Source organism: Mus musculus, chromosome 11 (genome assembly GCF_000001635.26).
Source record: "Mus musculus strain C57BL/6J chromosome 11, GRCm38.p6 C57BL/6J".
Classification (NCBI taxonomy): domain Eukaryota; kingdom Metazoa; phylum Chordata; class Mammalia; order Rodentia; family Muridae; genus Mus; species Mus musculus.
Genome location: NC_000077.6, coordinates 73,233,563 through 73,244,120, shown reverse-complemented (window position 1 = coordinate 73,244,120; position 10,558 = coordinate 73,233,563). Strand labels below are relative to the sequence as shown.

Below are 10,558 nucleotides of genomic sequence, written 5' to 3'. Positions count from 1 at the left end.
CTGTGTAGCCCACACAGTTAAGGATGACTATCCCCTCAGCATGCCCAGCAACCAAGTGTCACCAGAGGTCTGAGACACTGTACAGCCAAGGCCTCGAGTTGGTCCCTGCTTTGCTGTGGTTCCTTGACTGACCACGCTCATAGCTTCAGTGTCTCCATGAGTACAGTGACTGGTGAGAAACTGGGCAGGTCCTAAATCGGTGGTTCTCAACCTGGGGGTCAAACAACCCTTTCATAGGGGTTGCCTAAACCCTCAGAAAACACAGATATCTACATTGTAATTCATAACAGTAGTAAAAATACAGTTATTTAGTAGCAATGAAAATAGTTTTCTTGGAGGGTGGTCACCACGACATGAAGAACTGTATTAACTGGCCCTAGCACTAGGAAGCTTGAGAACAGCTACCCTAAGGACTCACTTAAGGACTTCAGTGTTTACCAACAATCTAATCTCATCATTTCTAACAATCGGCTCTCTTCGCTCCCAGACAAGAGGCTGCTTGGGAAGCTGGGGTTGCCTTCACAGTCTTCATTTCTCCTGTTTGCAGCCCTGGGTCAGGCAGAGATGGCAAGGACCTATACATGGCTTGTGAAGGAACCTAAAAGGCCTGTCCCAGAGCAGGAGGACAGTGCCAAATACTGTCATTTGAAGTAGCCTCTAGGCAAAAGTCTCATATCCAAAGACATGAAGGCTCATGGGACCGAGGATGTATAACATATGAGCCCAAGGCAGCTTGTCCTAGCCTCTCTCTCATACTTACACTCTACCACAGAGACACTTGTGTGTGGCTCCTTATACACTTTGGAGCATGGGACGCTCCTTGCTAGTCAAGGGCCTCTAAAGAGATGTCAACTACAGGGATGATCTATTATTTGGAGTAACTTGGTCATCTCTGCCTTCTACCAGTGTATCAGCTCAAGCCGAATGGCCCACCAGAAAGCGTTCGGGACATGAATTATTGATGGCTGTCCCCGAGCTTTTTTTCCTCCGGGTTAAATTCCTCAGTCTGTGATGAGGTCATTCTCATTCAGACCACCCCTTTAAGAACTCAGAGGCCAGATTCAACATGGCAACCTAGGTGGTGCTCACAGGGCAATATAGGCCAAGGCCTCACCTTCCTTGGACTCTGGTCTTATAATTGCAACTTTATCTAGTGAGGCACTATGGCAGCCTCTCCCTGCCTCCGGCAGAGATTTCAGCTCCCAAGTCCACTTCAGAAGCTTGGAGTATGACTTTAAGAAGAGAGGACTACTCAGTATCACTGAGCCTTCACTTGAAGCCAGAAATACTAAGTAAAATGCCATCCTTGGCACACAGAAGGAATCTCTAGATAAAGTAGTCAAAATGAACACCTACCAATGAGTGGAAAGGGAATACAGAAAGGCTACTATGTAACTAACTCTAATGAAGATCAGAGCATGGCACCAGTCCAGAAGCCATAAGAGAGAGGAAAAGGAAAAAAAAAAAAAACCCACCAAGCAGCTTGACCCTATCAGAATGAAACCCTTTTATAAGTAAAGGGTGTTGTGTGTAAATTAAAAGGCAAAAGACAGACAGGAAGAAAAACTACACGGCAGCACAGCAATAGAGAAAAGACTGGTTCATTAAGAAGCCAAGGGTGTCTATAAACCAGGAGCAGCCAGCACATAGTCCCGTAAACCAAGACCCACCAAAGAAGTACAAAAGGCCAGTAAATGCATATCGATGTTCCTCCTCACTGTGGGGTGTGGTGGCCCCTGGCTTACAGTCCTAGCACTTTAGAGTGAGGAGGATCAGGAGTCCAAGGCCAGCCTCAGCTGCAGAGCAAGCCCCTGTCTCAAAAACTACGAAGAGATACATCGGGCATGCTTTCTGATTTGGAGATTGCAGTTTCCCATAACTTTCACGGGGAAAATCCTCAGGCTTGTGTCAGTGGCCTGCAGTGTGTGAGCAACTGCAGATAGCTTGCCAGTCCCGTGGGTGAACGCTGGGCAACAGCTTTTAAGTGAGACAGACGCCTGCGTGCTAATACAAAGCTAACTACAGCACACGTGAGTGAGTGAAAGCAACTGCATAACCTACAGCGTGCACAGCGTGATCCTGCTTACACAAATAAAAGGACTCCAAAGGACTCCATAGGGAGAGCTGTCCTTATCTCTGCACTTCTGAGATGCTCTCGTGTTTATGAGCTAATGGTTGTCGTTCATTTGCTAAGAAAAACACAAGAAAAAGGAGGTGGACTAGGTCTGGAGGACACAGGCTCCTGGCAACAGGTTTTCTATGTGAGAGGCCAGATGGAGCTGGAGCAAGGGCAGGGTCGTGCCGGGTATACATTGTCCTGGCCCTGGCCACTCACGGGGGTCTCACTGCTACTGTAGGCGATCACCTCCAGCACTGAATTCTTCTCACAGGTGTCAATGCAGGACAGGTCATAAAGGGAGGAGTGCACGGGCCCATAGGCCCATTCAGTGAACTTCCTGGACAGGTGCCGGCACTCTGGTTCGTGGATCTCCCTCTGGAGAATGTAGGCCAAGACCTGTGGCAGGTAGGAGATCCCCATCAGGCCAGCCCAGGCCATGGGTGGCTTCCCTGGGCAGGCTCTGAGTTCTTGTGGTAAATGCACTCAGTTTCCCAACTCCATCACTCAGACACCCAGGCCAAGCCCCAGCAACGTCCTCACTATCAAGATCCACAGAGCTGCCCTCTGACCTCAGCTACACCCACATCAGGTATATTATTCCAGGGCCCCAAGATTTACAGTCCTCTGTAAAGGACAGTGAAGTTTTCTAGAAAACTTTAAGCCAGAAAGAAATCATCAAAATCTAAGGAATAAGCTAGTCATGATGGTTCATGCCTGTAATTCCAGATTCAGAAGGCTGGGACAGGAGGATTGTTGCAACTTTGGGGCCAAGCTAGCAAATTACAACCAGCCTGGGCTACAGAGTGCAATTCCGGGGGGGGGGGGGGGAGCAGGAGGCAGAATCAATGAAATACAATGAAAGCCATAGGTAGACTCCTACAGGGCTTAAATGCTTAAAGGGGCAGGGACAGTTTCCCAGTATTTCTACTGATATTATCTCTGCTGATATTATCCATAGAACCCTGATTTGTCTGGGGCCTGGTATACTCCAAGCTTCCCCCTTAGGACCCTCCCTGTCATTCCACAAATCTTGCTCACCCTAGTAAAGCACCAACAGCCTCTTTTTTCTTTCAACCTAGCTACACACACCACACACACACACACACACACACACACACACACACACACACCTTGAGTCCCTGTGACAAAGTTGGAAATTAGAAACCGCCATGTTGACCTTCCTGGTTTCTGCTTACACCTCCTCTGGCTCACACTCACAGCCTCAGTAGCGGGTAGAATTAGAGTCCTCTACACACAGCCCTCTACCCAGCCACCCTCCCTGCCTGGTGTCCACAGCTCCAGGCCAAAACCCCAACCTACCCCAATCTTCCCACTGCTGGCAGCCAGAGCCAGCGGTGTAAGCCCCTTCTTGTTGGTGAGTTCTTCTAGCTTCAGTGTGGGGTGGAGTTTGGCCCCCAGGATCAGGATCTCGTTGTACATGTTTGTCACGAACTTGGTGTTGTCAGCTGTGTTATCTGCCACCTCCACAAGGGCGTGCAGCACCGTGTTGCCCACCGAATCCCGTGCACTGATGTCTGCAGGCTGCCAGGAGTTCTGCAGCAGGAACTTCACAATGGCCAGCTGGTTGGTGCACGCAGCCAGGGACAGGGGCAGCTCACCTGCAGCGAACACAGGATCCCCAGTGGAGCCCCACCAATGAGGCTAGTCCCTGGATGACTGGGCCTCTAGCTCCCTCATGTCTACCACATGGCCTCCCTACCAAAGTAGAAGCCAGGCCTCCCTTTGGTTTTCTTGAAGAAGTCCCCGTTAGCAGCAGCCTGGACATCTGCTCCATTCTCCACCAAGAGGGTCACCAGTGCCATGTTCCGCCTTTCAATGGCAATGTGTAATGCTGTCTGGCCTAGAGAGGGAGGCGCACTGTTGGCCTTGTGATTACAGTCCTGTGGGGGGGCCCAAAGAGATGTGCCCAGGGAAGGGCCCTGGGCAAGTAGCAACTGCTTCTGAAAGAAGCACCCAGAAAATGTCTGCACAACCTCTCACTGTAGGAGGCCAGGATCTACAAATTAGGCCAGCAAAGTCTTGAAGCGGCAACAAAAATGAGCAGAAAATACTAAGCTTCAAAGGAAAGGAGGCAGAGGGAAGGAGGGAGGAGGGAGGAGGAGAAAGAAAGGCAGAAGATATGACAGCAAAGGATAGGGACCACCAAGTCAGCAGGAGGGCAGCAGAGATCCCAGGGCCACGGGAGGAGACTGCAGATGTGCAAGGGCAGGGATCAGAACCAGGAGAAAACAACACAGTGACAGGGATTGGGGCAGTCCCCCCAGGGTGCAGATGTTCTGTAGCCGTACCAGGCCACCCCCACCTCACCCTTGTAGTAGCTGTCTGTGTAGCTGGCATTGACAAACTGCTTCAGGCTATCTGTCTTCCGGGCAATGTCCAGGAGCAGAGCAATGGTGTCGTTCTGCCCATTGTGCAGATTGAGCATGGCTTTGAGCAGACAGGTCTTTCCCGTCTCTGGGTCTGCAGGGCAGAGAGAGGGTCAAAGCCAGGTCAAGATTGGAAAAGGCCCCTTGGGAAGCCAGTCCACACAGGGCCACCTTTGAACTCGCTGTCAGTCAGGCGCTTCTTGCTCTTCTGCAGGAAGGACAGCAGGCTCTCCAGCTCCTGGCAGTTGCTCTGAGCCACAGCGTCGAAGATGCTCCTGCGATCATAGAGCCTTGGGGGCGTCTCAACACCAGTGGAGACAGAGTCCTGGGATGTCTGCCTGAGAAATAAGTCATACCCTCATCTCAGGCCCAGCAAGGAGTGTGACTGAGTCCCAAGGCAAACCAGCCAGTTTAGGAAACACATGTAATTGTAATGAGGACCCTGGGATACTCGTGTCCCCATCCTGCCCTTGGCCTATCTGCAGACACCGTGGAGAAAACTTTTGTTGCTACTGTCACCTGTCTTCCACCCAGCCCACTGGCCTTCCTTCTGGAGCTCAGGAGACAGGAGCCTAGAGGGGCTAGGCATGGTTGCCTTGGCCCTTATGAATGATGGATAAGCCCTTATCCATCCATGGATGCCTTAGCCCTTCACACTACCCAGAAGCCATCCTGAGTGACTCCCTGCCCTGCCTCAGGGGAGGCAGGAAGGCTGGTAGGCTCCTCACCTGTACAAAATTTGTCTTCTTGGTCCACAAGATCCTAACCTTGAACGTGAAGCTGAAGTACCTGGGGCTGGTGAGCACTGGGGTCTGGGTACTTAGCATGTGTTGGCATGTGCTGGCAGCTGGAATCAGCATGCACATGCACTCCAGCATATGTGACTGTGTGTCCCGCAAGATCGCAAGAGTGTGGGCCAGACCACCTCTGAAGGCTTCCCAGCTCCCCAGCTCCCCAGCTCCCCAGCTCCCCAGCTCTGTGACATTTAACGGAGGTGTTAGCTGACGGCTGGGACTGCCACCGGTCTTGGGTGGCACTTGGGTCTTGGAAGGGAAGGCCCCCCCAGACTTACCTGAGACAGGTAGGTCCATCCACAGACCTCTGGAGAGTGACAACAGAGCTGACGGTGATGATAGGGCAGGAGGCCAGCCCGCCTTCCTCATAAGGGCAGTCCATGGGAGAGGCCTCTTCTGAGTCACCCTTCCCAAAAAGCCGGGTGCGACTCCTGGTAGCAAAGATGTGGGGCTTGGCTGGAGGCGGCTTGGAGTTAGGGTCTCTGTCTGGAGGGTCCGGGCAGGAGTTCTCTTGGGCTGGGGGCTCAGATTCATCCGAGTCTAAGCTAGCCCATTTCTCCATCCTTTCCAGATCTTCTGTGGCCCAATTTGCAACCTGCAGATAGCCACAAAGATGAGGTCTGTGCCCATCTTGGGGACCACAGAGTCTCATCCCCTCCACGCTCTTCTTGTCAAGTCCCCTCCCCTCCCCCCCCGCACCCCGTTAATCAGGACACCTTGAAAGTCTAATTAGTAGTGCCCTGAAGAACTAAAGTTTTCAGAGCTGTGCCTCCCACTTCAGCAGCCCCGGGGAAACAACTGCAGTGATCAGCAGGCTCTGTGGTCACAGTGGCCAGGCTTCCCACCTAGAGCCAGCCAGGTCTGGAGTGCTCAGCTGCCTGGTCTGTTCTTCCTACATCCCCATATCAGAGTAGAGACGCATTGTGGAGGAACTCAGTATCAAGACCGATGAGGATGACCAAGCCCCCAAAGAGCCACGCAGTTTGTATTCACAGAGGAGAAGAATGACCCCATCCGTACTGCAAAACTTCTGTACTGGGTGCCAGCAGCCACACATAGCACCCGACTCTGCCCTTCCACACAGCTGCAGCAACAGCAACCACTGTGTCAGGAGGGAATTGGTGTGCGTGCACACACATGTGCAGCACATAGCATGCCTTGGGTCAATTTTGTGAAGTGGGTGTATTTCAAGCATCCCGGTCTATACTTGGCCACATCGTTTGCTGTGGGGCTGGCAGGTGTTCTAGACCTGAACCTCTAGAGCTAAGCTGGCTGCTCAGGTGAGTGTACTCCCCTTGAGAGGGAGCTGACACTTCCTACCCCATCTCCCATGCTCTCCCTCCACCTGCTGGCCGTCCGGCCTCCTAGTGCCCAGGCCTCTCCTGGACCAGAGGCTTTTCCTCCCAACCCACCTCCACCTGGACTGTGGTCTCCTCTTCCCTTCCAAAATCTTCCCACCTCTCAAATACCACCTCCCCCCAGGAGCCAACATGAGTACTCCTACCTCAGCAAAGCCCCATCATCCCTGAACCTTTGGAGTGACCAGGCCCCTGCCTGTCCACCCTGATAACCCTTTTAGCACAGTCCGCCTTGTTGTCTAACTATCTGTCTAGCTGCTTGCTTCCTTCCATGCCCTGTGACCTCTGCCCAGCAGAAATCCATGATGTGTTCCTTCCCACTAAGGCTCAAGGAATACCGTGGAAGAAGAGCCAGAGGTCCATGAGGACCACCATGAAACAATGGCTTCTGGACATGATAGGACCACTGCACTGGGGGACTCATAGCAGCCATGGTTTCCTGTACAAGATCAATTGAATCCACACTTTAGTGGATGCCAGAGGGCTATGAGTTATTGGTAGTTGTTGGCTGCCGAGAGGGAAAAAAGTCAATTTTCTTCACAAGTGTAGTCCCTGGCAGGTTGCCCATACTCCAATGGATAATCCTATACCCAAGAACACTAGGTCTACACTCGTTTCATTCATGAAGAAGAGGAGGAGGAAGACATGAAGTTCAGAGGGTGACATGGGGTAGCTTGGGGCTAAGAGGGTTAAGAGGGTGCATATGATCAAACATACTGTATCCATGTATAACATTCTCAAAGAAGAAATTTTAAAACATGTTTTTAGAAAAGGAAAGGTAGTGTTGGACTCTGTGAGAGAAATAAAAGCCATCAGTCCTATACTCTCTTCCTCCTCAGTTCACAGTCGGTTAGGGAAATGAACATTCCAGCTGTGTCTGCATTCTGGAAAGCAGCCACTGACAGAGGTGGGGGAGGTCTCTTGAGTCCTGTGTTTTCAAGGGAAAGTTCAGACTGCACAAATCCCGAGTATGGAGCCAGGCCAGGCCCATGAGTCTGCTGTGGACTAATGTTCACAGCCAAAAAAAAAAAAAAAAAAGACAAAGACAAAAGCCTGACCTGTCCCAGCCTGTGGCTGGCAAAGCATAGCTGCTTCCCCTGCTGGTCTGCTCTCAGGAGCACCTGAAGCTGTCTGATCCTGGGTGCTCCCAGACACCGATGCCCCCTTCTAACCTCTCCTCATTTGCTTGGCCTGTCACACAGCTCCATCCTCACTGTGCTATATACGCTGTGGGCCTTGAAGGCCAGGAAACAGAATGGGAACAGGATTAGGCAGACAACGGGAAGCTGTGAGAAGCTTTGGAAGCAAGGGGACTGGTGCTGGTGTCAGCTTTCAGAAGACAGCTTCCTGCCCAGGACTGTCCATAGTCTGTGGAGACTGTAGTTGGTTTAAAAGCTCAACAGGACTGGGGGTATGATTCAGTGGTAGGATACAGGAGTATGCATGAAGCCCTGGCTCCCATTCCAAGCACAATAAAAATCAATTAAAATAAGTAAACGGTAGGCACAGGAGGCAAATAAGAATAAGATTGGCCAGCATGTTTGGGCACATGCTGTGTATAACACAAACATTTGACAAAATTCACTTAATTCTCACATCTCTAAAAGGTAAATCTTTTGCTGATAGAGAAGCTGAAGCCCAGAGAGGTTGTGTCATTTCCCAGATGGCACACAGTGATCAGGAGGAAACCAGGATTTGATTGAAAGCATCTCTAGCACTCTGTCATCTCTCTGGAAGGCTCGGGGCTACTGTTCACATGTTAAACATGGTCCTAAACTCCACAGTAAGGCCTAGGGACTGATCAGACCAGGCCCTCCTACTCCTGGAAGCAGACATAGCTCCAAATCTAAAGAAGCCTCCTGATGAAGCTAGCAAGCATCCTTAGATGCCCCAAACCCCAAGCAAAGTGCAGGTAATGTACACATCCTATGCCTCACTCTCTCCGATGTCCATGGTTGCCCTGTGGATAAGCTGCCTGCAAATCCAAGAGTAAAGGAATCCTGATGGTTGGGTCTTTACCTCTTCCTTGGGCTGACCCTAATCAAACCAAACCAGGAAGCAGGAAGCAGGAAGCAGGAAGCAGCTCACATTCTACTTCCAGCCCCCCACTGAAAACCAAGCTTCTCCCAGTTTACTGGTGAGACGATTGCTGGGCAGCACACAGGAGTGGGGGGTGCACATTTAAGGGGAAAAGACAGGGGCAAGACAGTCTGTCATAGCTATGCCTGAAGTGTACCATGAATGAACCCCGTATGATATCCCTGTCACCGTGTTACAGGGATCGGGGAATTAGGCCCTGTTTTAGGCAAACACCTGTTGGTTTTCTGATGGAGGTGGAAGCTCTGGTTTATGCCAAGGCTGTGAACTCAGATGCATTGAAGAGCTGTCTTGAAAAACCTGCCTACAGAGACCCACATTAACCCCGGGTCTGCCTTTCTTTGTCAATGGGTGGTATTCAATCTGGCTTTGTAGGGGAAGGTATCCCTCCTTTCTCTCCAGGCCATAGCGATATACTGAGGGTGCTTCTCCCATCTGCCTCAGTACCCAGAACATCACTCCAATTAAGACCTTGAGAGCATCTCCCTCCGGCTGCCTATGATTTTTGAGAAACTGGGGGAACATAGTCACCCACATCACACCCATTTCTACCAGACCCAAGCATCAACTCAGGAAAGACAGAGAACTGAGTGGGTTTTCTACACTGGGAAATGAAGAACAGAAGGACACTGCTAAAAACACAGAGGAACCAGGACAAGAACCCAGGCTGCCCCGCCCAGCCCTGCACCTCTGCACAAAGAAGCCAGCCCACGGAAGGCCTCCAGATAGGCACAAACCTCTGGGCTCTACGGCATCTGCAGTCTCTCAATCCTCCTGCAGGAACCAACATAAACCAACTAACCACCACCTCTCTCAGGGACCCACTGCCTACAGTCAGCCAAGTTAAGTGTGCAGTACTGTTGCTTCAGCCTCCCAGAAGTCCAAGGCAGCCACTGTACTAACCCAGTTTTCAGATGGGATCACCGAGGCCCTCAGAGCCCCGCAGAACCACACACAGCTGGACAGTGGCGAGCCATCAGCCCATGAGAAGGACTTACCAGCTAGGTGCAGGCACACTCCAAATGGAGCAAGTGCCTTGGAGCTGTTCTTTGTGGGAGAGCCAGGCTGCTGTGTGGTAAGAGTGGCCTCCCTGCCTCTGTGAGGGTCCTCGCCCCTCCCCTGGTGTACGGCAGGGATGGGCTCTGGGCATACTCTGGCACTCAAGGAAACATTTGCAGCAATGGCAGCAGCTGCTGTTGCCACGGCTCCGATTCCCAGAGGATCCCAAAGCTTTTCCCATCATTTTTGCCCTTTTTCAGAAACCACAGCCAATGCCCCACCCCCAGTCATGCCAGGGCCGAGGTGCACTTAGCTGCCTGCAGCCCAGTCCAGCCTAAGCCATGCCTTAGCTCTTGGAGCCTTGATTTTCCAAACCATCTTTTCTATATGTCTGGGAAGTAGCTCCTTTAAAGGACTCTCACAGCCAGAGATGCAAAACCCAGTGTCCTGAAGCTGCCGTGTTTTCAAAGGGAAATGACTGGGACCTCTGAGCCACCTGTCTCGTCTGGAGGCCCTGCCTCCTTTGGGCCTCTGGGTTCCTGTGTACTCAAACCCAGGGTAGAGATTAAGCTTGGGGGTCTCTAGGTCTTCCAGGACCCAATCTTACTGGACTGGGGTTCCTTAGTGAACAACAGAACACACACACACACAAAATGATGTGTGCTAATTTCTCACCTCCTCCAATGCCGTCCTAACTACCAAGAAGCAGGTTCATACATCACACATCACACACAGTGTGTGATTAGAACAAGTCCACTCCTTCCCAGATCCTGCCTAGGAAAGTCCACCAGCTTTCAGGGAGTA

At 51.5% G+C, this 10,558-nt stretch overlaps 1 protein-coding gene across 1 annotated transcript in view; it reads right to left on the bottom strand.

The window, feature by feature from the left end:
- Trpv1 (transient receptor potential cation channel, subfamily V, member 1) overlaps positions 1 to 9,972 on the bottom strand; it is a 27,174-nt gene extending 17,202 nt beyond the window's left edge. The window contains exons 1-7 of the mRNA NM_001001445.2: positions 9,754 to 9,972; positions 5,579 to 5,895; positions 4,678 to 4,844; positions 4,448 to 4,600; positions 3,840 to 3,980; positions 3,440 to 3,738; positions 2,336 to 2,515 (exon numbers count right to left, since the gene is read on the bottom strand). Of these exons, the coding sequence (NP_001001445.1) occupies positions 2,336 to 2,515; positions 3,440 to 3,738; positions 3,840 to 3,980; positions 4,448 to 4,600; positions 4,678 to 4,844; positions 5,579 to 5,862 (1,224 nt within the window). The 5' untranslated portion in view covers positions 5,863 to 5,895; positions 9,754 to 9,972. The remainder of the gene's footprint in view (positions 1 to 2,335; positions 2,516 to 3,439; positions 3,739 to 3,839; positions 3,981 to 4,447; positions 4,601 to 4,677; positions 4,845 to 5,578; positions 5,896 to 9,753) is intronic.
- Positions 9,973 to 10,558: the final 586 nt, after the last annotated feature.